Source organism: Sinocyclocheilus anshuiensis, unplaced genomic scaffold, assembly GCF_001515605.1.
Source record: "Sinocyclocheilus anshuiensis isolate Anshui unplaced genomic scaffold, SAMN03320099.WGS_v1.1 scaffold794, whole genome shotgun sequence".
Classification (NCBI taxonomy): domain Eukaryota; kingdom Metazoa; phylum Chordata; class Actinopteri; order Cypriniformes; family Cyprinidae; genus Sinocyclocheilus; species Sinocyclocheilus anshuiensis.
This window is the reverse complement of record NW_015547683.1, coordinates 803,986-825,953: the sequence shown is the minus strand read 5'-3', so window position 1 is coordinate 825,953 and position 21,968 is coordinate 803,986. Positions and strand designations below refer to the sequence as shown.

Here is a 21,968-nt window from a genome sequence, read left to right as displayed (position 1 = left end):
CTCTCTCTCTCTCTCTCTCTCTCTCTCTCTCTCTCTCTCTCTCTCTCTCTCTCTCTCTCTCTCTCTCTCTCTCTCTCTCTCTCTCTCTCTCTCTCTCTCAAATTCACTCTCTCTCTCTCTCTCTCTCTCTCTCTCTCTCTCTCTTTGGGTGAAATATCCCTCTAAACTGTCAAAAAAAAAAAATAGAGAGAGAAAATGATTGTCATCTTTTATATTCCATCTTAATTATATTCCTATATTGTATTTATTACTGGTATAGGCCTATCTGAGGTTTGTTTGAAATTCTTGTATTGTATCATTGTTTAGAAGAAGAGTAATTTCAACCTGAAAATCCATAAAGATACAGTTAGCTATTCCAGACATTTTATATTTAAAGTGAGTTTGTATTAATTCTCCTACCTTCCATGTGTGGTAGGCTATCTTTTATGTAGGTAATTATAATGAAAGCTTATGTTCAGATGTATATTTAGTACGAAACAAAACAGCAAGCTATTATTCAGGAGTTGCTTTTAAACAAAGTAATTTTTGCGAGAGAAAAAAAAAAAGTTCCTTACAATTAGAATAAGTGAAAGTAAAATCTAATATAGCCTGCAATCAATAATTATTATTTTAATATATCATACGTGTAAATACATTGATGTGACATTATAAACATATTAAAAATATGATGCGTCTAATATATCAATGCGGTACAGGAATACGATACTGTGACCCTTTGCGAGTATGACAGCTTTCGTGATTGACATGAAATCACGCGAACCCGTAGCCACGCCTCCCTCCTGTGGTCGTCCAATCAGCGATGAGCACAATCGCCAAATTGTTCCTTGAACGTCATCAGGAATCTGGTGACTGAAGATTACGTGAAGTTAGTTAGCCAGCTGCTAGCCTCGACAAAAAGATCACACACAGATGTAACGCCTGGAGAAATATTTGCATTAAACGTGATTTCCATTACAATGAACCTCAGTTCTGTCAGAGTGTATGGAGTTTTTACGGTAGGTTTACGCGTGTCTGTTTTGTTGGTTTAGTATAGGAGATGGACGAGAGCTAACATTAGCTAGCTCTGTTTACAATTGATCTGTTATTTATCTGGGCTTTTTATCGGCAGTTTTGGGGTAGATGTTGTCATGCACTGTCGGCATGTGATTGATGAATGGTTCTGGCATCAAGCTTACGTGTCATAATCAAATCCGACACTGGTTAGCTTACTACAATGTAGCATATCAAGCCAAGTAAACAGTCAGTCTCTTTGGCCGTTCAGTCTATTCTAAAACATTGAAACGCATCAGAATTTAGTTTTATGAGTTGATATTAGTAATTAATTTTACTGTATCGCCTATGTCTTGCTTAAAAACAACTCATCTGCTTTTAATAATCCTGCACTAGAGTATCAATAATGTAAGTGTAGTACTATTTTGATATGTCACCTCCACTAACTATATAAACAGGCACAGATGTACACTAGATAGTGATGTGTACTAAGCAGTTCACTCTTAGCATTCAGGTTGGCAGCACAGCACACTAATTTAATTCAGAAAGGCATATGCTGATTAAAAGCCTTGTTTGATTGTATCCTTCTGCTAATGTAATCCTAATTTTCTTCACAGAGTCAAGGCGGCAGAGAGTAACACCAGAATGAGATCTGCATACGCCATGGATATAAGCCGGTCAGCTTTACGAGGACCCTAAAGTGTCTCATTGACAGTTGAAGAGACATTAAAATCATTGCTTCACACACACAGCTAAACGCTACATCTAGACTACAGAGATGTTCGCAAAGTTGAAGAAGAAGCTGGCAGAGGAGGCCGCCACTGCCCCTCGCTCCGGCCGCATCCCTCGCTCCATGAGCAAGGAGTCCATCACGTCTGTGGGCGCAGATTCAGGCGATGACTTTGTGAGTAGACCTTTCTCTGCTTTTGTGTAATTTTCAGTCTCTGGCTTCTTGCGATATCATATCTTCATGCATCGTTTAGACCCATAAAGTTGCTTGGTCTGTTCGAAAAATTCTAGCTGGTGATTATAACCAGGAATACAGTAATCATTCTAGGATTTGATATGATAGAATATCTCGATCATAGTACAATGTTACTGCTTCCTTCATGTTCAATGTGTACTTTTTCAATCGTTAATGTACTGAGTACTTTAATCTACACCAATTCTTCTTTAGTGCAGTTCACTATCGTTCAAAAGTTTGGGGTTGCTAAGATTTTTGGCAAGATCAGGGATGCATTATTTGTTTAAAATACAGTTAATTAAAATAACTTTTCTATTTTAATATGTTAAAATGTAATTTCGTCCTGTGATGGCGAAGCTGAATATTCAGCATCCACTGTACTGTTTATTCTTGGCTTATTCAGAGTTTGGAGTTTGGTCAGAAAGAAGTAATTTTGTGTTATATTTCTCTCAGGCTTGCACTGAATGGTGGCAAATCTTTTTAAATTTTTTGTCAAAAAATCTTATTTAAAATGTTACTACAATATTGTGTCTTGTCATGAGAATATTAATGCAATATTGTAATCATTCAAATGATCCTTTTTCAACTCTAAAATAAGTTCTAACTAAACTAAAACCTTCCAAGTGCACTTTCACTTCTAGGTATCAGTAAAGTGCCAGTTGACACATTTTGATAAGCAGACATAGTAAATACTTTCCTATATCCTATCCATAGTAGTTATTCCTGTTTCAAATGACTGGCATATTTTCAGTATCCCTTCTAGAGAAAGTTATATGACTCTGCACTGACTGTGTTTGCACAGTGCTGCACCTGAACAACCTGGTAGTATGACGAAGTTTATTACTAGAGTGCTGTGCTATGCTTCTCGGGAAGCCAGTGAAATCCAGAGAGTGCTAAATAATATCACATGATTTGACAAACCAGTGTAACCTGACACTCTTGTCCTCTAGCAATTAATGGCAGACACACTCAGGGTTAGGTTCAGGTTGTCTTTCGCCCTAAATAATTAAAGCTGTAGGCTTTAATGGAGTATGAGAGTATCAGTAACAGGTCTAAATCAAAGCCACCCTTATATTGTAGGTGTTTTGATGAGAGACTTTTAGGTACTCTTAGCAATATAAATAAACATCTCTCTTTTGCATTCTGTAGTTCTTATAAAGGATGTGCAATTATATGGGTCATTTCTTTGATATTAGTGTTTTGTGTTTTTCTAATTTATTGGTAGTGGTCAGTATTTTATATTTATGAAAGTTTTTATATTTAGGTAGTATTTGCTGTCATCTAATGCTCATAGTGAATATTTAAAACAAAGCAAATTTAAAAATGAATATCAGTTTGTCATACTGTACAATATTCTTGTTTCCTAAATTCACATTTATTTTAAAATGGTTCATTTTTAAAATGTTTATTTAATTTTTGTTAAACAAAAAACTTATTTGAATATTAATTTACTTTGACTTAATATTAATATTAGCTATTTATCAGTTAATGGCTATAACATTAAAATAGTTAATATTAAAAAATATTATAAATAATATCTAATCAGTAATTAGTATTAAATAATAATATCGATGCATTCCTAGTTTGTTCTATGGTATATTTTTACCTATGATTTATTTTTATATTCATATGTCTCTGTTATTCACTCTTAGGCGTCTGATGGCAGCAGCTCCAGAGATGATGTTTCTTCTCAGATTCAGCGCAGAAACGATCAGATACGAAAGCTGGAGGCCAAACTCTCAGGTATCGCCAACACAATACAGTGAAACTCATGTAAACACAACAAGAGAAAAAGACTGAAAGGAGGAAAAAGATACGAAAGGCCAAAGTGACTGCTTTGCAAAATGTCAGTGGAAAATCAATGAGAAAAGGAAAAGCTAGACTGGAGGCTGTTACGTGTAATTTTTTCTCACCTGCCACTCATATTTGGACACCTTTAAACCCTTTATACATTTTGCGACAATGGAAATGTATAAAGCACATGACATTTGACAGATTTGCCACAAAACGAGTCAGAAATGAATGCAAATGAGTCCACTGTAACGGCCTGGAAAAATCTGCGTAAATAATAGATACCTGGCTCTCGCTGTCAGCCTGCCATGGTATCAATTACATAGCCTGATATAGAAACTCCTTTAACCCTAAATGAGCAGTACTAGATAAGATTATTGCATAATTGACCTGATCAGGGATGATCTATTAGTGTAAAGGTCAAAGGTCAGTCATTATTCAGCCAACATTGTTCTCATCTCAGAAAATCATTCTGTTTTTCCCTCCATATGTTTATCTTCTCAATCACAATTGTTTTATTGCCAAACTTCCACAAGCCGTTCCTCCATCTCCACTATCCAGCGGACCCATACAGCAGCTTGTTTTGCTGTCGTGCATTGGCTATTTTTAAAGTACTGATGTAATCCTGATTTTAAAATCCTAAATATCAGACACGTCGATCAGGGTGGCTCCAATTTGTGTGTGCGAGCAGATCAGGAGGTGCAAGATTCGATCTGTAAATGCCTCACATTACCAGATAATTTGAGGTTGAGACCGAGGTTCTCAGGAAGATTTTTCCTCTGATTCTCAGGAGGGGAAAATCAGGGATAAATCGCCCTAAAACTCCTGTAGTGTGAGCCTGGCTTAAGAAAAGTCTTCTGAAGTCTTTTGCTGCTTTAAACAAAATGTTTGTGAGGGTGACATTTTTTCAGCAAGTGTAAATTGTACCTGTATAGCAACCTAATATAAGACATTTCAACCTAATATAAGACATTTCATTTCAAGTGTTATGAATCTAAAAGCTCAGATCCCATTTCTAGACATTCCCAAAGTAAAAGGAAAAAATACACTGATTATAATCAACTAAAAAAATGGATGCTTGTACTAGCAATCTATTTTACACCTGTACTAACAAGGACATTTGGAAATTACTGGCAATGTTGTTCTTTTTTCCAATAAAGTTTGATTAATAAAACTAAAAAGTTAACCAAATTAATATTTTATGTATTGTTATATAAAGTACTTTACATATGTTGGGTCTAACATTACCATCTGTGGTAACACCTAACCACTGATTTCATGTTATGTCTATCTGTTTTAAAAGAATAGTTCACCCAGAAGTAAAAATTTGCTGAAAATGTACTCATCCTCGTGCCATTCAAGATGTAGAAAAGTCAGTTTCATTCAAAAGATATGGAGAAATTTAGCATTGCATCACTTGCTTACCAGTGGAGTCTCTGCAGTGAATGGGCGCCGTCAAAACAGTTGATTAATACAACACAATAATCAACAAGTAATCCACAGAAGAAAATTTAATTATGGTTTATGGACTGTGTGTTTTGGCCAGAAGCAATGGTTTAAAGTTAAAATGTCTTCACAAGATTGATGGACTGGAGTCGTGTGGATTATTTGTGGATTATTATGCTGTTTTTATCAGCTGTTTGGACTCTCATTCCAACGGCACCCATTCACTGCAGAGGATCCATTGGTGAGCAAGTGATGTAATGCTAAATTTCTCCAAATCTGTTCCGATTAACTAATTTACATCTTGCATGGCCTAAAGGTGAGTCAATTTTCAGCAAGTTTTCATTTTTGGGTGAACTATTAATTTAAAGGTTATAGAAATGTAAAATGTAAAATTTTATTGAATATTTAAAGTGCTTTAACAAAAATATAAGCTGCACATTTCTGCTTTTAAACCCTCCAGATTTCTTTCCTGTTAAACTGTCAATGTAAGTGTATGTAATGTAAACATGTTTGCCTCTTGTTTGCACACGCTGAGGAACGTATTTAAAGTATCATCTGTGAAAACTAAGCGTGCAACACAGATGTAGCCCATAGACACTGTTTTGAAAATTATCTAGAATATTTCTTTAAGATAGCAATAAGACAAAAGATTTAATCTTTCTGATTTAATCTTTCTGTTTTTTGTGTTCAATCAGCATCCATGCGCAAATTTCAGGACCAGAATGAAACTTTCCAGTCCAACAGAGCCAAGATGGCAGAGGGCATGGCCTTAGCATTAGAGAAGAAGGACCAGGAGTGGATGGAAAAGCTAGCTATTCTGGAACAGGTAAAGATGCTTTTTAACATTGGATAAAGATTTGGATAAGGACTGTCGCTCTGACTAGTGTTTTGTAAGTCACTTTCAGTTTAAAAGCATCTGATCAATGGTTATTTCAAACATCAGTGTTAATGACCTATTGTTTTATAATTGTTTTGTCTGCTTTCTCTCAAACAGGAGAAGTTGTCACTGGCAGCCCGGCTAGATGAGATGACGGAGCAGAGTTTAAGTCTGTTCCAGAAGAGAGATGACTTGGATGAGCTGGAGGGCTTTCAGCAGCAGGAACTGGCCAAAGTCAAACACATGGTCAGCACAGTGAACCTTGAGTATTCTTTTATGAGTTGTGCACAGCAATAATATCATTAAAACAGACTTTGAAAAATTACACACCTCACCATCCTCCATATTCCTGCACTCAACAATAATTTTTACTCTAATACATATACAAATTAAAGGAATATTTAATCTAACAGCAAGAAGTGATTGTTCAAGCAGCCTGATCATAAAATTTGTCCTGCAGCTGCTGAGGCGAGAGGAACAACTGAGTCAGCGGGAGAAAGAGCTCAAACTGAGAGGAGAGGAGCTGAACACAGCGAGACTGACCCTGAGCCAAACCCAAGACAAGCTGTATGAGCTGGGAGAGGAACACGAGGAGATGTGCAGGATCAACTCACAGCTACAGGCCCAAAGGTATGTGAAGAGGTACAGAATAATTTGACTTCCTTAAAGGAATAGTTCACACCCTGATTCATCCCTACTACAAAATATTTGGAATGGGATGAAAATGTGATTGGATATTCTTCTTTCTTTCAATAATAATGTCTTGAAGACAAAAATCAAATCCCCAGTTTGTCTCTGTCTCTTTCAGGGATGAGTTGTTGAATGAGAGAACAGATGCTGAAAGGAGGGTTGTGGCTCTGGAGAGGAGAGAGCAGGAGTTACAGCAGCTGATCCAGCAGGTGTCAGAGGATTTCCAGAAGGTGAGCACTTGGCAACTTTCAGCTCATCAGTACAGATGACTCTCGGAAGCCAAGAGGCTCACTTTTGGGAACAGAGCCATTTGAAAGTGTTTTCAGCTCACCTTGCACTTTATAATTTCCTTCACTGTTATACATTTATAACAGTGTTATAGCATTGCTCATGATTATTTTTTGGCTTTTTTTATTAAACCCAAGTACTATATAATTTCCAATATTTCCATGTTATATAATTTTTAATTGTTTTGTTGCAATTTGTGTGCAATAACTTGTTAGTTTTGCTGTGGTATTGAAATTATGGAATTGCAATTGACTACACATTATTTCTGTATTGTTTCTTCTTTGTTTTCCAGGCACAAAGCAGTGCAAAGGCACTCGAGAAATCAATGGAGCAGCTCCAGTCTGAACACAATAAGCTGGAGCTACAGCACGAACAGCACAAGAACAAGGTCTGATTGACTCAACAAAGAATTCATTGAAACTTAAGACTTCACTCGCATTTGCAAATGAAAATTACTGTCTGCAAATGTGCTAAGTTATGCAGGCACACGTGAGTGGCATCCAATGAAAACCTGTAGGCTATATAATTACATCAGAATAAACGCTTCCTAATTATTAGGACATACAAAAACGAACTATATATGCAAATTACATTTGTCTGCTTTCTATAGCTTTTCATTTTATATTTAAGTTGTTCTCAAGAGTATCAAGATAAAAATTATTTTGACAATGCATCTTGAGATACTTGTGTGTTGTTCCCTTCCACTGCACTGCATCTAGCTGTTTTTACTCATTTAAATTGATTAGTCAGGGTTTCTGTTGATTCAGTCTGTCATGTTAACTAATAATATTGCATAAAACAGAGAAAAGTATGTCTTATTTGTGACATATGCAACACTATTTCATGGCCATATCGTTATAACTCTTCATACCATACTGTGATTGGCCAGGTGGCAGTGACAGAGGAGGAGCGAGAGCGTGTAATGGCTGATTTGCAGGAGAAGGCTGCTTCCTTAGAAAGGAGACTAGAAGCGAACTTCTCTCTGGATGAGCACCTACAGGAACTGCTCAAAGAGGTCAGAGGACACAATATACACACCTATCGTCTAACTGCAGTTTCAGTCATCTAAAAACCACCTATTGTGTTTGTGTAGAAGTCTTCATTGGAGCAGAGGTTAGAGGGGGCCAGAGGAGAGTTACTGGAGGAGAGAACAAATCACACCACTGCAGTCACTTCACTGGAGGCCCAGGTAAACCCCAGCATCTAAACTCATGTGCTGATCTACATGATGTTTTTACAGTTGTGATTTCCATGCCTGGAAAACTCTTTCAAGAAATAGTCTTTTTAAAAATTATTTTATATAGTCAAATATTGAAATGTAAAGGTATTTTGTTGACACATTGCCCTCATGCAGCCTGTATGTAAAAAAACAGTAAAAATAGTAATATTGTGAAATATCATTACAATTGTAAAATAACTGTTTTATATTAGAATATTTTTTAAAATGCAATTTATTACTGTGATGCAAGGCTGAATTTTGACACTTTTGATAAATTGAATGCGTCCTTACTCAAAAGTATAATTTTTTTTTTTTTTTAAATACAGAATTTAATAATGAATAAAAATTGTAACTTCACTGTCATAACTTTATTTCTATGACAAAATTCCTGTTTCCCATTCGTTTCCAGATCTCTCGGCAGAACGCCAGCATCACAGATCTGCAGACTCTGGTCAAGCACAAAGACGACTCGTCCAGGGCTTACAGAGAGAGGACAGACGCACAGGTGAGTTAACCCACAGTTAACCCACACGTCACGTGGCTGTGGCTGAATGATCTGAATGACGTGTGTGTTGTGTCAGATATCAGATCTGGAGCAGAGACTGGCTGACTGCACTGAGAAGATGAAGAGTCTGCAACAGCAACTTGAAGACAGTGAAACGCATGCAGAAAAACTGGTACGTGATGTCAGTCAAAGTCTCACCAAACATCCCAATGGCTGGCTCAGTTTGGGTCTCCGTTTGACAGAGACTGACAGACTGTTTTTGCTGAAATGTCGCCCCCTTCTGTCAGATATCAGTCATGACTACTGGGACGCTAGCATTAGACAAGGAAAAGAACTTATGGGGTTTAGAGTTATTAAAAATTGGCTTGTCAGGCAGCTCAGCGACTGGCTGACTCCTTTTAGTTTTGCCTTAGAGTGTTGACCTCTGACCTTTGGTCTCACAGCAGGCAGAGTGGGCAGAGGAGAGAGAGAGACTACAGCAACATGTCTCGACACAGAGACAGAGAGGCTTGGGGAAAACAGCCAGACTGGAGGAGGAACTTCTTACTCTACAGAGAGAGAGAGAAACAGAGGCAAGCAAGCATCAGGACAACCTGGTTTGTGAAACATCACTAGTCTTTCTTTAATTATTATGCACTTAACATGGGAACGTTATTAAAAGTTTATCTGATGTTTGTCTCTTTTTCTCAAGCGGTTACTGGAGGAGGAAAAAGCTTCACTGTTGAAGAGCAAAGCTGAGGTTGACAGCACTGTCGAGAGACTGACCGCAGAACTAGAGCAGTCCAGAGTGAGAATCGTCTGCCACAACTGATTCACTTCACAGATTCACTATGTAGCATACACTACCATTCAAAAGTTTGGGGGCAGTAAGATTTATGTTCACCAAGGCAGCATTTATTTATAAACATTTCTTCTTATTAACCCTGAAAACAGATGTGCTATTTATTTTTATTTTTTTTAAATATTTGAAATTTTTTTGCACTTTTTTGTGAGCTTGAGTTATGTTGCTGACCAGTATAACATTTGTGTGCCATATTTGTCTGTTACAGGCAGAGTTGATCAGTAGACAGACAGTAAGCGTTGAAATTGCCAAAGCTCTGGAGGAAACCAGAAAACAGAGAGAAGAACTCCAACAACAGGTTAATTCACTGACATGTTCAAACAGGCATCCATTTGTTTACTCATGAAGTCATTTTCCTGTGTCAGGAGCTTGATTTATTGCTTGATTTCGATAGGTCGGCAAAATGACAGAGTCTCTCGAGAAGGCGGAACAGGAAGTGGGTCGTCTTTCTCAGGATTTAGGAGCAAAGGAGGAGGAACTAAACACGCTGAAGGAAGGTGAGGCACCAGTTGTGTTTTGGCAGCAGGGGAGCCCCTGTCCACCCCTCAGAAACTGAAACTAAAGTTAAAACCATAAAAAATCCATTATTTGAAGTAAAATAACGTTAACTAAAATAAAATATAAAAACTCTTTATTTCAGTTAGTTTCTAAGGCAGCATTACTTATTTTAATTTAGTTTAACTTGACATACTAAAATAACTAAAACTGAATATATAAAAAAAAATAAAATAAAAATGACAGACAACAAAATTACTAAAACTGAGATGATAATGAAAATGGATAATATAAATATAAAAATTTATTCGAAATGTAAAAAAATAAATAAATACGTATTTATAATTGTATCGCAATATCACTGGTTCAAACCCCTATAAGTAACCTTTATAAAAAATACTGTTTTGGTTATACATTTAATTGTTTTTTTAGATTTTAAATGTACTTTAATGTTTTTATTCATTTATAATTTTTTGAATCATTGCATAATTGTCATTTATTGGAAAAAGCAATACAAAACCAAAAAAAAAAACAGCAGATTTCTTAACACGTTTTTATATTACCAGGCAAATCATATTGATTTTGATATTAAACTTATGATAATGATATTAAGATTCTCAAATCTTAAGAAAACGAAACGGTTCGTTTCATTTTGATTCGGACATGACCAAAAGTAATGTTTTTCGGTGAGTAGGTTGGATTCAGTAACTGCTTTGACTTATTCATTTGATTCAGTGAAAGATTTAAAATGATTTAAACCAGGGGTCACCAGACACGGTCCTGGAGGGCCAGTGTCCTGCACGGTTTAGCTCCAACTCTAATCAAACACACCTGAACCAGCTAATCAAGGTCTTACTAGGTATACTTGGAACTTCTAGGCAGGTGAGTTGAGGCAAGCTGGAGCGAAACTCTGCAGGACACCGGCCCTCCAGGATCAAGTTTGGTGACCCCTGATTTAAACTGTGAGCTGTGAGTCTTTTTAAGCAATGTATTAAAAGAACCTACATCAGAACTTCACCTCTTTGTGAACTGGTCTACATCTGTGATGTTTTTGAGTTCTGCCTGCAAAGTCAATACAATAGGCAGACGTGTTTGGCACTGTAGATTAAATCTGAAACTTTTATGTGCTTCATATTTGTCTGCATTTCTGTCTCTTATTGTGTGTGTCAGAGCTGCGGGCGGTCCGTAGCAGTCTGTCTTCTCTGCAGGCTGAGTGTGAGTCTCGTCGTTTGGAGGCTGAGGAGAGAGAGCGAGAACACAACTCTCAGCTGACTTCACTGCAGCAGGAAGTACTCACAAAAACACAACAACTCTCTTCATACCAATCACGGGTCAGTGTGTGCTTTTACCCACCTGAGCATTGAGCTGCCTGTTGCTGTTAGATACATTGTCTTAGCAATTTAATGTTTTTGTATTTGCATATTTCTCTGTGTTTTTAACAGGTGTCTGATCTGGAGGGTGAGGTGTTGAGTTTAACTGCACAGTCACATGCAGATGAGTGTGATGGTGAGCAGAACGGGACGCTTACTGTAAGTGATCTTGACCAGTTGCAAAAGGTCAATAAAGACCTGGAGCAACAACTGGCCGAAAAGAACAAGGTGAGAGCAAAGAAACCGCTGAAATGAAAGAACATAAGCTTAAAGAAGAGCAGAGATTTTAAAATGATCAACTTGTATTTAAATGTAATAACAAAATTATATGGAGAACATATTTGTTAATGTACTTTTATCATTTCAGTTTTTACTTATTTTACTTTTATAATTATAGAGAACATATTTTAGAAGAATAAATTATTTAAAATAATTACATCAATCAGTTGTATGGAGAAGGTTTTAAAATGTAACAAGAATGTGTCTCTATTAAATTATTTTCTTAATAAATGTGTTATACATGTTATCGTACATTTCAAATACATTTTATAAATAAAAGTCAAGTCGCCCTACATTATTTGAATTTTAATGTGAAAACTGTATATTCTGTTGCACTTGACATTATGGAAGTAAAAATGTTTATAAACAAGAACATTTAGTATCAGAGTAGATTGTTTTGAATATTCAAATTCATACACAATCACTAGTATTTGCACTTAAATATTTGTGTTTTTTCCCCCCCCCAGACAATAAAGCAGCTACAGCAGAGGCTTGCAGAACTCAAGAGGACACTGCAGAAAGAGCTGGTTCGTATGTTTATTCAGAAGCATTAAAGTCCACGTCAGCTGTCAGTAAGCATTTCCTCACAGAGTGCTTGTGCAACAGAAACTGAAGCCAGATCCTGACTCTGAGATGAAGGAGAGACTCCAGGAAGGCAGGCAGGAGAGATCAGCTGATAAGACGGTCTCAGAGACACAGATGCCCGCCACAGCTCCAACCTCAGCTCCAGGACTCCCTCAAACTTCAGGCCCGCCTCCCATCACCTCCAACACCACAGTCACCAACAGTTCAGACCTCACAGACACAAGAGAGATCAACTTTGAGTACCTCAAACACGTGGTGCTGAAGTTCATGTCCTGCAGAGAGGCAGAGGTGAGGGATTGATCGGTATCTGACCTGTTTGCTACACCAGACTGATGTAATTAGTGTTTCTTGCTAAGGTGTCATTATTACTTCTGATCATTCTTGGAGTTAGGTATTAGAGCAGACTCCTAGAAATAAGTATTAACCTTTAGTTTGTATCCTGGCAGACGATTAACTGACCAAGTTGGGGAAAAAACCCATATACTACCATCCAAAAGTTTTGTGTCTGTTAGATGTTTTTCTTTTGTTTTTGTTTTTTTAAATAGATCACCCAGAAATGAAAGTTTGCTAAAAATCTACTCACCCTTGAGCCATCCAAGATGTAACTGAGTTTTTTCAGCTGCAGTGAATGGGTGCCGTCAGAATGAGAGCCCAAACAGCTGATCAAAACATCATAATCCACAAATAATTATGGATTATGGACTGGTATTTTGTCCAGAAGTGATGGTTTAAAGTTAAAATGCCTTAAAGATGAATCTGTTTCTTACAAACACACAGCTTTCACATTACAATACATTAATTGATAGACTGGAGTTGTGTGGATTACTCGTGGTTTATTGAGTTTTTATCAGCTTTGGGCTCTCATTCTGACGGCACCCATTCACTGCAGAGGATCCTTTGGTTAGCAAGTGATGTAATGCTGAATTTCTCCAAATCTGTGCTAATGAAGAAACAAATTTTCAGCAAATTTACATTTATGGGTGAATGCTGTTAATAGTTTTATTCAGCAGGGATGCTGTAAGTTGACAAAAAGTGACAGTAAGGACATTTATAATGTTACAAAAGATTTATATTTAAAATAAACGCTGTTCCTTTGAACTTTCTATTGATCCAAGAATCCTGAAAAAAGCATTACATTTGCAAAAACATATTAAGCACATCCGGTCGTCCTTTGTTGCAGAAGCATTTGATTTATAATGCAGATTACTGGAGCCACGGTGTCCTATAAAAGATTTTCTGGTACATTATTTACCCTAATTCACCTCTTCAATCCAGTTGGTGTGTGCATCACTGATTTTCAAACACTAGAGAGTCCTCTGCTAACTCTTCACTATAGCAGTATAAGTGTTGCTTGTATGAATTCTCCCTTGAGAGGTTACCTCTCTCTGAGTCTCTCTGTCTCTCTCTTCAGGCTTTCCAGCTCATCAGAGCCATTTCTGTACTTCTGCATTTCACAAAAGAAGAAGAGGACATGCTCAAACAGACACTGGAGTACAAGGTGTGTGAGAAACAAACGTATATGCATAAATCTGTAAGTATGATGGAGGTCAGCCTGCGTTCTTCTCTAGCCTCAACACACCCAGCAGTGCTCTCCTCCGCACCCATGAGCTAACTAGGCCACTCTGCTAAGGCAGCTAACAATGTGGGTCAGGATATCTGGCTCACCGCTCTGAATCAAACCGTTAGCACTCAGTGACACGGTCAGGAATAGCAGCTGGCAGGTATTTATAGCTCACCCCAGCAGCAGTGCTGGAAATCTCCGCACATCACTGTGCTACATTACGCTCACCGCTTCAATCCCTGACTGACTTTTCAAAGGTACCCTGTGGCCTATGTGGAGGATTTGTGGAAAAGGTTGATTGTTTTAATACAGAAGTTTAACTTTATTTGAAATGGGGTTAAATGTCACTAGTAATGTACATATCTGTTTTTTTTGTTTGTTTTTTTTAATGATCAGAAAAGCAAAATATGTAGCATTTATTATTTTTCACTTCTCTCTCTCTCTTTGCGCGATCTCAAAAGGGGAATAGTGATTCGTCTTTTCTACTGTAGATTTATAATTTAATTTTAAACATCTTGTAGATTGAAGCTGTTGTGTTAGTACTATTTCTAAAAGCAGGCGGCATAATCATATTAGTTACAGGCCGAAACATGCAAATAATCAGCTATTGGCATCAAAAAGTGGATAATTATTTATTTAAATAGTTAATAATTGTTGTAATAATTCTAAACAATAATAATAATTTTAATTATAATAAACATTCACATTATTATTATTATTATTATTAAATTAATACATTAATAATATTATTGTTATTAATAACAACTATAAATATATTAATGATAATTTACTGAGTGTATTTACTGTTGATTATCAGAAGTATGTGTTCAGTAATCACATTAAACATAATGTACACTACCGTACAGTAAGATTTTTGTATTTGAAAAGTCTCTTAGACTCACCAAGGCTGCAATTAGTTGATCAAAAATACAGTAATATTGTGAAATATTACGATTTAAAATAACTGTTTTGTTTTTTTTGTATATGTTTTTCAAATGTAATTTATTCCTGTGATGCAAAGCTGAATTTTCAGCATCATTACTCCAGTCTTCAGTGTCACATGATCCTTCAGAAATCATTCCAATGTGCTGATTTGCTGCTCAAGAAACATTTCTTATTATTATCAATGTTGATAACAGTTGTGCTGCTGAATAAAATTATTAATTTCTTAAAAAAAACTGTACTGTACTGTAAATATTTTGAAGTGAACAGTAAACAAACAACTTAAGAAATTCCGTAAAGTTTCTATAGCAGTGCATTCCTAGTCACAACATTCTCAAACATTTTATGCACCGACAAAACGAGGTGGCGAGATTTCTGTGTTTGAATGATAGAAGCACTGTTTAAGTCTTAATGTTTTATGTGTGTTTCAGATGTCATGGTTTGGTTCCAAGCCCACACCCAAAGGTATCATACGGCCTTCCATCTCAGGAACCTCTAGTTGGAGCTGAGAGACAAATACTCTGAAAAAAAGTGAAATAGGGAATAGTGAATGATCTCAGTAGAAAACTACTGACGTCTGGAGGGAGCAATTGCCGACTCCGCAGTTTCAGTCTCTGCCTCAACAGTTCCTATGTAGCTCATGCCCTTTAAACAATGGGACACAAAACAACTCTCTCCATTTTTCACTAAAATATTGCAGGGACTGGAAACAAATGCTTTATCAACATCTTTTCGTGACTGGGGAATTTCATCTTTTAAGTAATGGTTAAAAGGCATCATCCGTCTCATTCATATCCTCCGTAGTTTCTACAACTGCTGTTTCCAACATCCTTCAACTGGAAAAGGATGGAAAACGATTCTTATTTTCATTTACTTTTTTTGTAACTCCAATCTGAGCTCCTTGAAATCACTGTTGGGGGAATCATATGCGCTGCTCTATTTCAGTGGTCCTCATATAGACAATAAACGCATGCCCTTTTCCTCCAATACTGGACATCAGTGAAAATCAGGAATGGGATTTCACATACTGTTGTGATTTTGAATATGTGGAAGCATCTTTCTTTAACCTGCCTTGTTTATGTGTAAATTACAGTTACGTACATTCCATACAAGTATTTATATATGAATACCTGTATATAAGTGATGAGGATTTATAAATCAGTGGATACATACCTTAAGGTTTTTTTTTTTGTCATCATACACATGCATTAGTCTCAAAACTGTGATCATATGAGTGTGTATGTATATGCGTGCGAGATTCTTCACTGTGGGCTTGAAACTGTAATATAGAGGCATATATGCACAGACTGAGGAAACAAGCATGCATGCCTTATACCGAATGCTTTGATTGTACTTTGGTTTTGAGTGTATACTGAAGCATTTGAGTACACTTGAAGCCTTAACATTCAAGGCTAACTGCATTTCTATTTCTCTGAGAACATGTCAAAAGAAACGTCTCTCCTTTTTCCCTGTGAAAACAAAGTGGTTTTGAGTCAGAGCCAGTGTTTTGCTGTCAGAACAATGTAATTTTGTGTGTTTTAACACTTCAAGGCCACATCAGCACTAAGGTTAACACTCTGAATGACAGACTCTTCTGGTAAAAATAGCTGAATATCTCTGCGGTATGATTAACGTGTTACCTGTTTTTAGAAAAAGAATCCGAAAGATTTCTGTTTTATGTAAAGACTGATAGAACTCCTATTATGAAGTTTGAATCAGTCGATTCTGAGAATTTGTTTTGCCGTAAATGAAGGTTCTCTGGAAAATGCAGATAAATGGCCTGTGTATGAACCGCTTTCGGAATGAGATTTTTATAGAAAGATCCAAAATGCACTTTTCTACAACTGTATTCATGTTTTGTTTGATGTTATGATACTGTAGCCATCACAGTATCCATTGCATCTGCTTTCAGCAAAATACCACTACATCCTTACTTTGGTTTCACTTCATGGTATGTCAGGAATATCAAAACTTGACAAAAATTAAAATCTTTCTCAGTGACTGTCTGAAGACACATTTGTGCGTCTGTGTGGTTACCAGTGCTGACTAAAGTGCTTTTGTTCAGTGGATCTGAAAGTGATGAGAAAGCATTTCTGAATCATTTGCAGACCAGAACTAACAGAAGATCAATGATCAGACCTTTGTAAGACCAAGTAAAGAAAATGTCAATGACATTTTTTAAATGTAAATGTCTAGGGAGCGCACAATGAGTCGAATTAGCAACACTGCAAAATTTGAAATGACAGCTTCCAACAAATCTACATTACTTTTTAATTGATTCCCCCCCCCCAAAAATTGCTTAAGTTTGAATAGCTCTGCTCCCAAACACTAGAATATGGAAATAATTTTTACTGTACCATCTAATCACCGCAAAAAAAGGGATTCTTAATCAGCATTTTTGTGTTGTTTTCCAGTGCAAATGTCTAAATATTCTGAAATCAAGATCCATTTACTTGAGAAGAAAAGTCTAGTTTCCTCAGAAATTTATTAAAATGAGGCGAGTTTATGATTTCAACAAGAACAAATATCTGCCAATGAGCTTAAAAAAATTCATACCCCATTGGCAGATATTTGTTCTTGTTTTAAACATATACAGTACTCTTTTGTTCAGTTTCTCAGAAAACGACTAAATATCTTAATTTTGCATCTCAAGTAAATGGATCTTGATTTAAGGATTTTTACATATTTGAATTGATGTAAAAATACTAAGGATTTTTCTTCTTTTTTTTTTTTTTTTTGGTGTACTATTAACTTAAGTATACTATTACTTTTCCAAACAACTGGACATAGCAAAACAGGTTAAAAGGTTCCTATAGATGTACAAAATAAAGAACCAGACATGACTGATATGCATATTAGGACATAATTATTATTATTTTTTATTCTAATGAACATATAAACTGAAGAAGTGTCTAAAAAGTATGTCCCTGAGAAGTTTATCAGAGCTGTAACTTATTTTAGTATCACTGAAATACAATTGCAATAATTTTACTAGTTTTTATTAATAGTTAGAATTCATTTTTATTTACAGATTTTCAAGTTTCTGTCATTTGTTTTTTAATTTTTCTATCAGTTTTATTTTTAGTTATTTTAGTACATTAAGATAAACTACATGAAAATGAGAAATGTTAATCAATTAGCTGCAATAAATTTAGATTTTTTAAGTATCACTTTTTTTTTTTTTTTAAAGTATAGTGACCCTGATCTGTCATGTCCACATAGATAAAGAAAAGAAATACACTCTTATTGTTCTTTATTGCACCAGGCACTTCACAATAACCCGACTCGACCCCACACTACGATTTGAACCATAAATCCACCACCTAAATACTATATATTAAACAACATCCTCTTTCTGTACAATAAGAAAAAAAAATGAGAAGTGGAACTAAAGAAATGGAAAAGTACACCAGCTAAGTAAAACAAGCAAATACAACTTTCATATTCATCACAGTATTTCGTGTCCTGAAACTGCTGATCAAGGCTTAGACAGCGAAGTCTCGTCATGAGACTCATCGTCCTTCCGTCGCACAACCGTTCACCTTCATTAGTCGAGAATCGTGTCTTCCGTAATAACATATTGAAGAATCAATCATTTACATTAAATATCATACAGTATCTCTGCTTTTGAGTGAAATAATCGGTTGAGCATGAGTGGTTTCCCCCCGGATAAGGTTGAGTTGTGAGAGAAGAAGCTGTCCGTGTCTAAGAAAGAGAAACAAATCCCGTGGCTAGTTAGCTCTCGATTTCTTTTGGCTTCTCAGACAGATTTTCTCGCAGTCAGCACCCGTACGATGGACCCCAGACCCCCCACAGCGAAAGCCTGAGTAAGAAGACAATAACACAAATAGACTTGTGAGATGAAAAACATACTCCAAGATCAAGTCTCTTTAATCCAAGACCGACCTTTTCGTGCCACTGGAGCAGGATGGCGCTGCTGTTGTCTGAGGGCTTCTCGAAGCCTCTGTAGATGTACTTCATCAGCAGGTCCACTCCGTTCCTGTCCAGAGACTTCACGGCCGGCTCGATATCGCTGCTCTTGAATGCAGTCAGCACTCGTAACACCACCGCCTGTGCCCGCTCCTGAGAGAGGAGGTGGAGAGAGCGCAACAAACAAGTGTAGGAGGTGAAAAAGACAAACACTAATCAAAAAGAGAAAGTCTATATGCACTCGATGGACTGTTTAAACACATAATAACTAGTGATGCACCAAAATATAATTTCAACAAAAATTCTTATATATGTAACAGCAATATTTTTTTATAAACCTAAAACTGTCCCACATCACACGCACTGTGCAACTATTAGACAGGTTCACTATTATTAACGTTCACTCTATGGCTGGCTCAAATCACAGTGATCTGTCTGTCTGTCTAGACACCGGACAGCACTTCTGGACATCATAGGGGCGCTGATGCCTCGGTAGGCAGCTGACTGGGGTTTGAGACACAACCTGTGCGTAAATCATGTATGAGCTACATCTAAACTAGGACAAGGCTGTTTTTGGGTGACCTTAAGAGAGATGAACTTACTCCTGGCATGTTTTACAGAGATGATAAACACGATCCGTCAGTATGATCGATCATGACAGCAGCAGCAGCACTGGTCTGGTCTGAAGGATATTGCCTGATCAGATCGTCCACCTCACACGCGTCCGGTCCCTGCTGCTCGGCCGCCTCGTCCTGGTCGTCCACGAATTTATTCTCGTCGTATTCGTCGATGTCGACTCCCCGGAATCGTGAAGAGAGGGTGTTTTTCGCCATGAGGAGGAGGAGCAGCTTCTGTCAATCATGCGAGTCCGGGAATGTGCGATACTGGGAGCGACCTGCAGCCGCGCGGATGCGAGTGCGTCTCCGCTTCCCTCAGTGCCGAGAGCCGAAGACACGGCGCGCCGTGAGTGGGTTCATCTGTCAGCAGGAAGGTGCGGCTGTTACCTCTCCCCCAGCGAGAGCATCTCCACACATTCCTGCAGAGCGGACAAAAATCCCGACTGGAGCGGAAACGGAATTGCACACCATGGTTACGCTGTCACACGGTGTTTCCGTTTCCTGTGATGCAACGATGGAACCTGCAGCTTATATATTAAGGCAGGGGTGTGCAGAGTTTAGATTCAACCCTGCTTCAGCACACATACCATGTAGTTTTCAAATAAGCCTGAAGGACTGGTGTGTTTAACTAGGGTTGAATCTAAACTCTGCAGGGCTCCGGTCCTCCAGGAACTGAGTTTGACAGCCCTGTTTTAAGGTATGCATATTCTACAACATAAACAACACCAAGAGAAATGCTTATTCGTAATATACAATAAATACTGCTATTTATGTATTTATTTAGGCCTATTATTATCATCATAATTATAGTACATGCTCATATCTTTTTTGTTTTTATGTACAACTTCTCTAATAATATTAATAACTGTACAATATGCATTTTCTATGCAGTGGCCACTGAAATATGTTGTTATTATATATTTTATTATATACACTGTATATTTACATTTGTAAAAGTTCAGGCCACTGAAATATGTTATTATAATGTATTATTCTCTGTTTATCAATAATAATAATCATCAAAATCGTCATTATACATGCTGAAATATATTTTGTTTTCATTTTATGTATATACAACTCTATTAGTTTTATTAACTGCAATATGCTTTTTCAATCCAATTGCCATTGAAATATATCATTATACGACTTTTTAAAGTTGCAAACTGTTTATTTTCCTCCTTATGAAATTTTCGGTCAATCCTAAATATTTTTGAATTTATTCATACTAATTTTCATAAAAATAAATAAAAATCGTTATAGTTTTTTTTTTTACATTAAACATTTTAAATTAACTATTTGACAAACCTATCTGTCCCCAAGCTGTTTGGAAATATAAACTGTTACAAAGTCTGGAGAATTTGTGACAAATACCATTTAAATAATAAAGCGTACCAAGGAACAGTGAGAAAGCTAGACTAAACTAGACTTTATTTATCCTGTAGCTTTGAATGAGTTTTTTCCAAGTCATTGAGATTTAAGGGAGCTTCTTTACCTACCTGGCCAACAGCAGCCAGTGACCACTAGAGGACAGCAGATGTTTTCATATCAATGTTATACATTTCTTCCTAGGAAATATAATGTGTATTACATTTCACAGATGGATGGATCAAAGATCAAACCAGTACACCATCTTGAACAAATTTGTTTTATTTGTTTAAAAAATGTTCAAAACCTTTTCTTCTTTTTCATGCTATTTGACGTTGTAAGACATGTAGCTTGATGACGCCATTCATTGCCTTATAATAAATAATTGGATTCATTAAAACACAAACTTAAAACAAGCAAGTAAACTAATTTGTCAAGTAAATAGAATCTAAAAAAAGATGCTGAACTCACATTTTACTTTGATGAAATAGCATGCAGATCACTGGGAGCGAATGACCCGGTCTGTTCCCATACCATCCATTCCTTTTCATGACAATATAATTACTTTTAGTGTTTTTTTTTTTTTACTTCTACATGTATGTTTTATTGTTTCTTGTGCCTTGCAGCTAAGTAATGTGTATGTACAGGCTTTATCATCAATACCCAGCTAACATCCTCTTTCTCATTTTCTGAGTGCAATGCAAATATTTACTCAGAGTCTGAAGTGGAAGGGAATGCTGGGAGACAGAGACCTCTGGGTATTTCCACACAACCCTGCTGCTTTATATGAGTGTAGTTTTCATTTAATCAGATAATCTACAGCATTGATGAAAGTCTCAAGTTGCAGACACTCTTTGAACATGTTCAGAATCTGAATAATTAATTCAACATATAACAGTAATAGCATATGGATACAATGAAACAGACTAAAAAAGAATGACTAATTTAGAGAAATATATATATATATATATATATATATCACCGAAATGCTGTTCTTTTGAACATTCTATTCATCCAAAAATTCTGAAAAAAAAAAGTATCAGTTTCCACCAAAAATATTAAGCAGCAAAACTGTTTTCAACATTGGTAACAATAAGATGTGTTATAATAATAAAGTGTTTCTTAAGCAGCAAATCAGCTTATTAGAATGATTTCTGAAGCATCATGTGACACTGAAGACTGGAGTAATGATGCTGAAAATTCAGCATTGCAT

At 36.5% G+C, this 21,968-nt stretch overlaps 1 protein-coding gene and 1 pseudogene across 2 annotated transcripts; one reads left to right on the top strand and one right to left on the bottom strand.

Annotated features, from left to right (window-relative positions):
- Positions 1-840: 840 nt before the first annotated feature.
- On the top strand, positions 841-16,838 carry LOC107703180 (golgin subfamily A member 1-like). Of its 2 annotated transcripts, none has more exons than XM_016505738.1 (22): positions 841-995; positions 1,608-1,894; positions 3,607-3,697; positions 5,887-6,017; positions 6,186-6,314; positions 6,529-6,698; positions 6,877-6,988; positions 7,339-7,434; positions 7,936-8,061; positions 8,140-8,235; positions 8,675-8,770; positions 8,847-8,942; positions 9,214-9,366; positions 9,462-9,557; positions 9,820-9,909; positions 10,006-10,108; positions 11,277-11,437; positions 11,549-11,704; positions 12,223-12,282; positions 12,362-12,628; positions 13,752-13,838; positions 15,275-16,838. In XM_016505738.1, the coding sequence occupies exons 2-22, from the start codon at positions 1,769-1,771 to the stop codon at positions 15,350-15,352; spliced, it is 2,520 nt and encodes an 839-aa protein (XP_016361224.1). In that variant the 5' UTR covers positions 841-995; positions 1,608-1,768; the 3' UTR covers positions 15,353-16,838. The 2 variants fall into 2 exon arrangements, with proteins under 2 accessions (XP_016361224.1, XP_016361223.1); XM_016505737.1 differs by having other exon boundaries at positions 6,529-6,710.
- Positions 16,839-18,081: 1,243 nt separating this feature from the next.
- Positions 18,082-19,921, bottom strand: LOC107703150 (actin-related protein 2/3 complex subunit 5-like protein; annotated as a pseudogene).
- Between the last annotated feature and the right edge of the window lie 2,047 nt (positions 19,922-21,968).

Bases quoted from the DNA above. Each gene is read 5' to 3' on its own strand.
- LOC107703180 (XM_016505737.1), top strand. From the start codon at position 1,769: ATGTTCGCAAAGTTGAAGAAGAAGCTGGCAGAGGAGGCCGCCACTGCC. The intron at 6,018-6,185 runs GTAAAGATGCTT...TCTCTCAAACAG, and splicing joins AGCTAGCTATTCTGGAACAG to GAGAAGTTGTCACTGGCAGC. The intron at 12,629-13,751 runs GTGAGGGATTGA...CTCTCTCTTCAG, and splicing joins TGTCCTGCAGAGAGGCAGAG to GCTTTCCAGCTCATCAGAGC.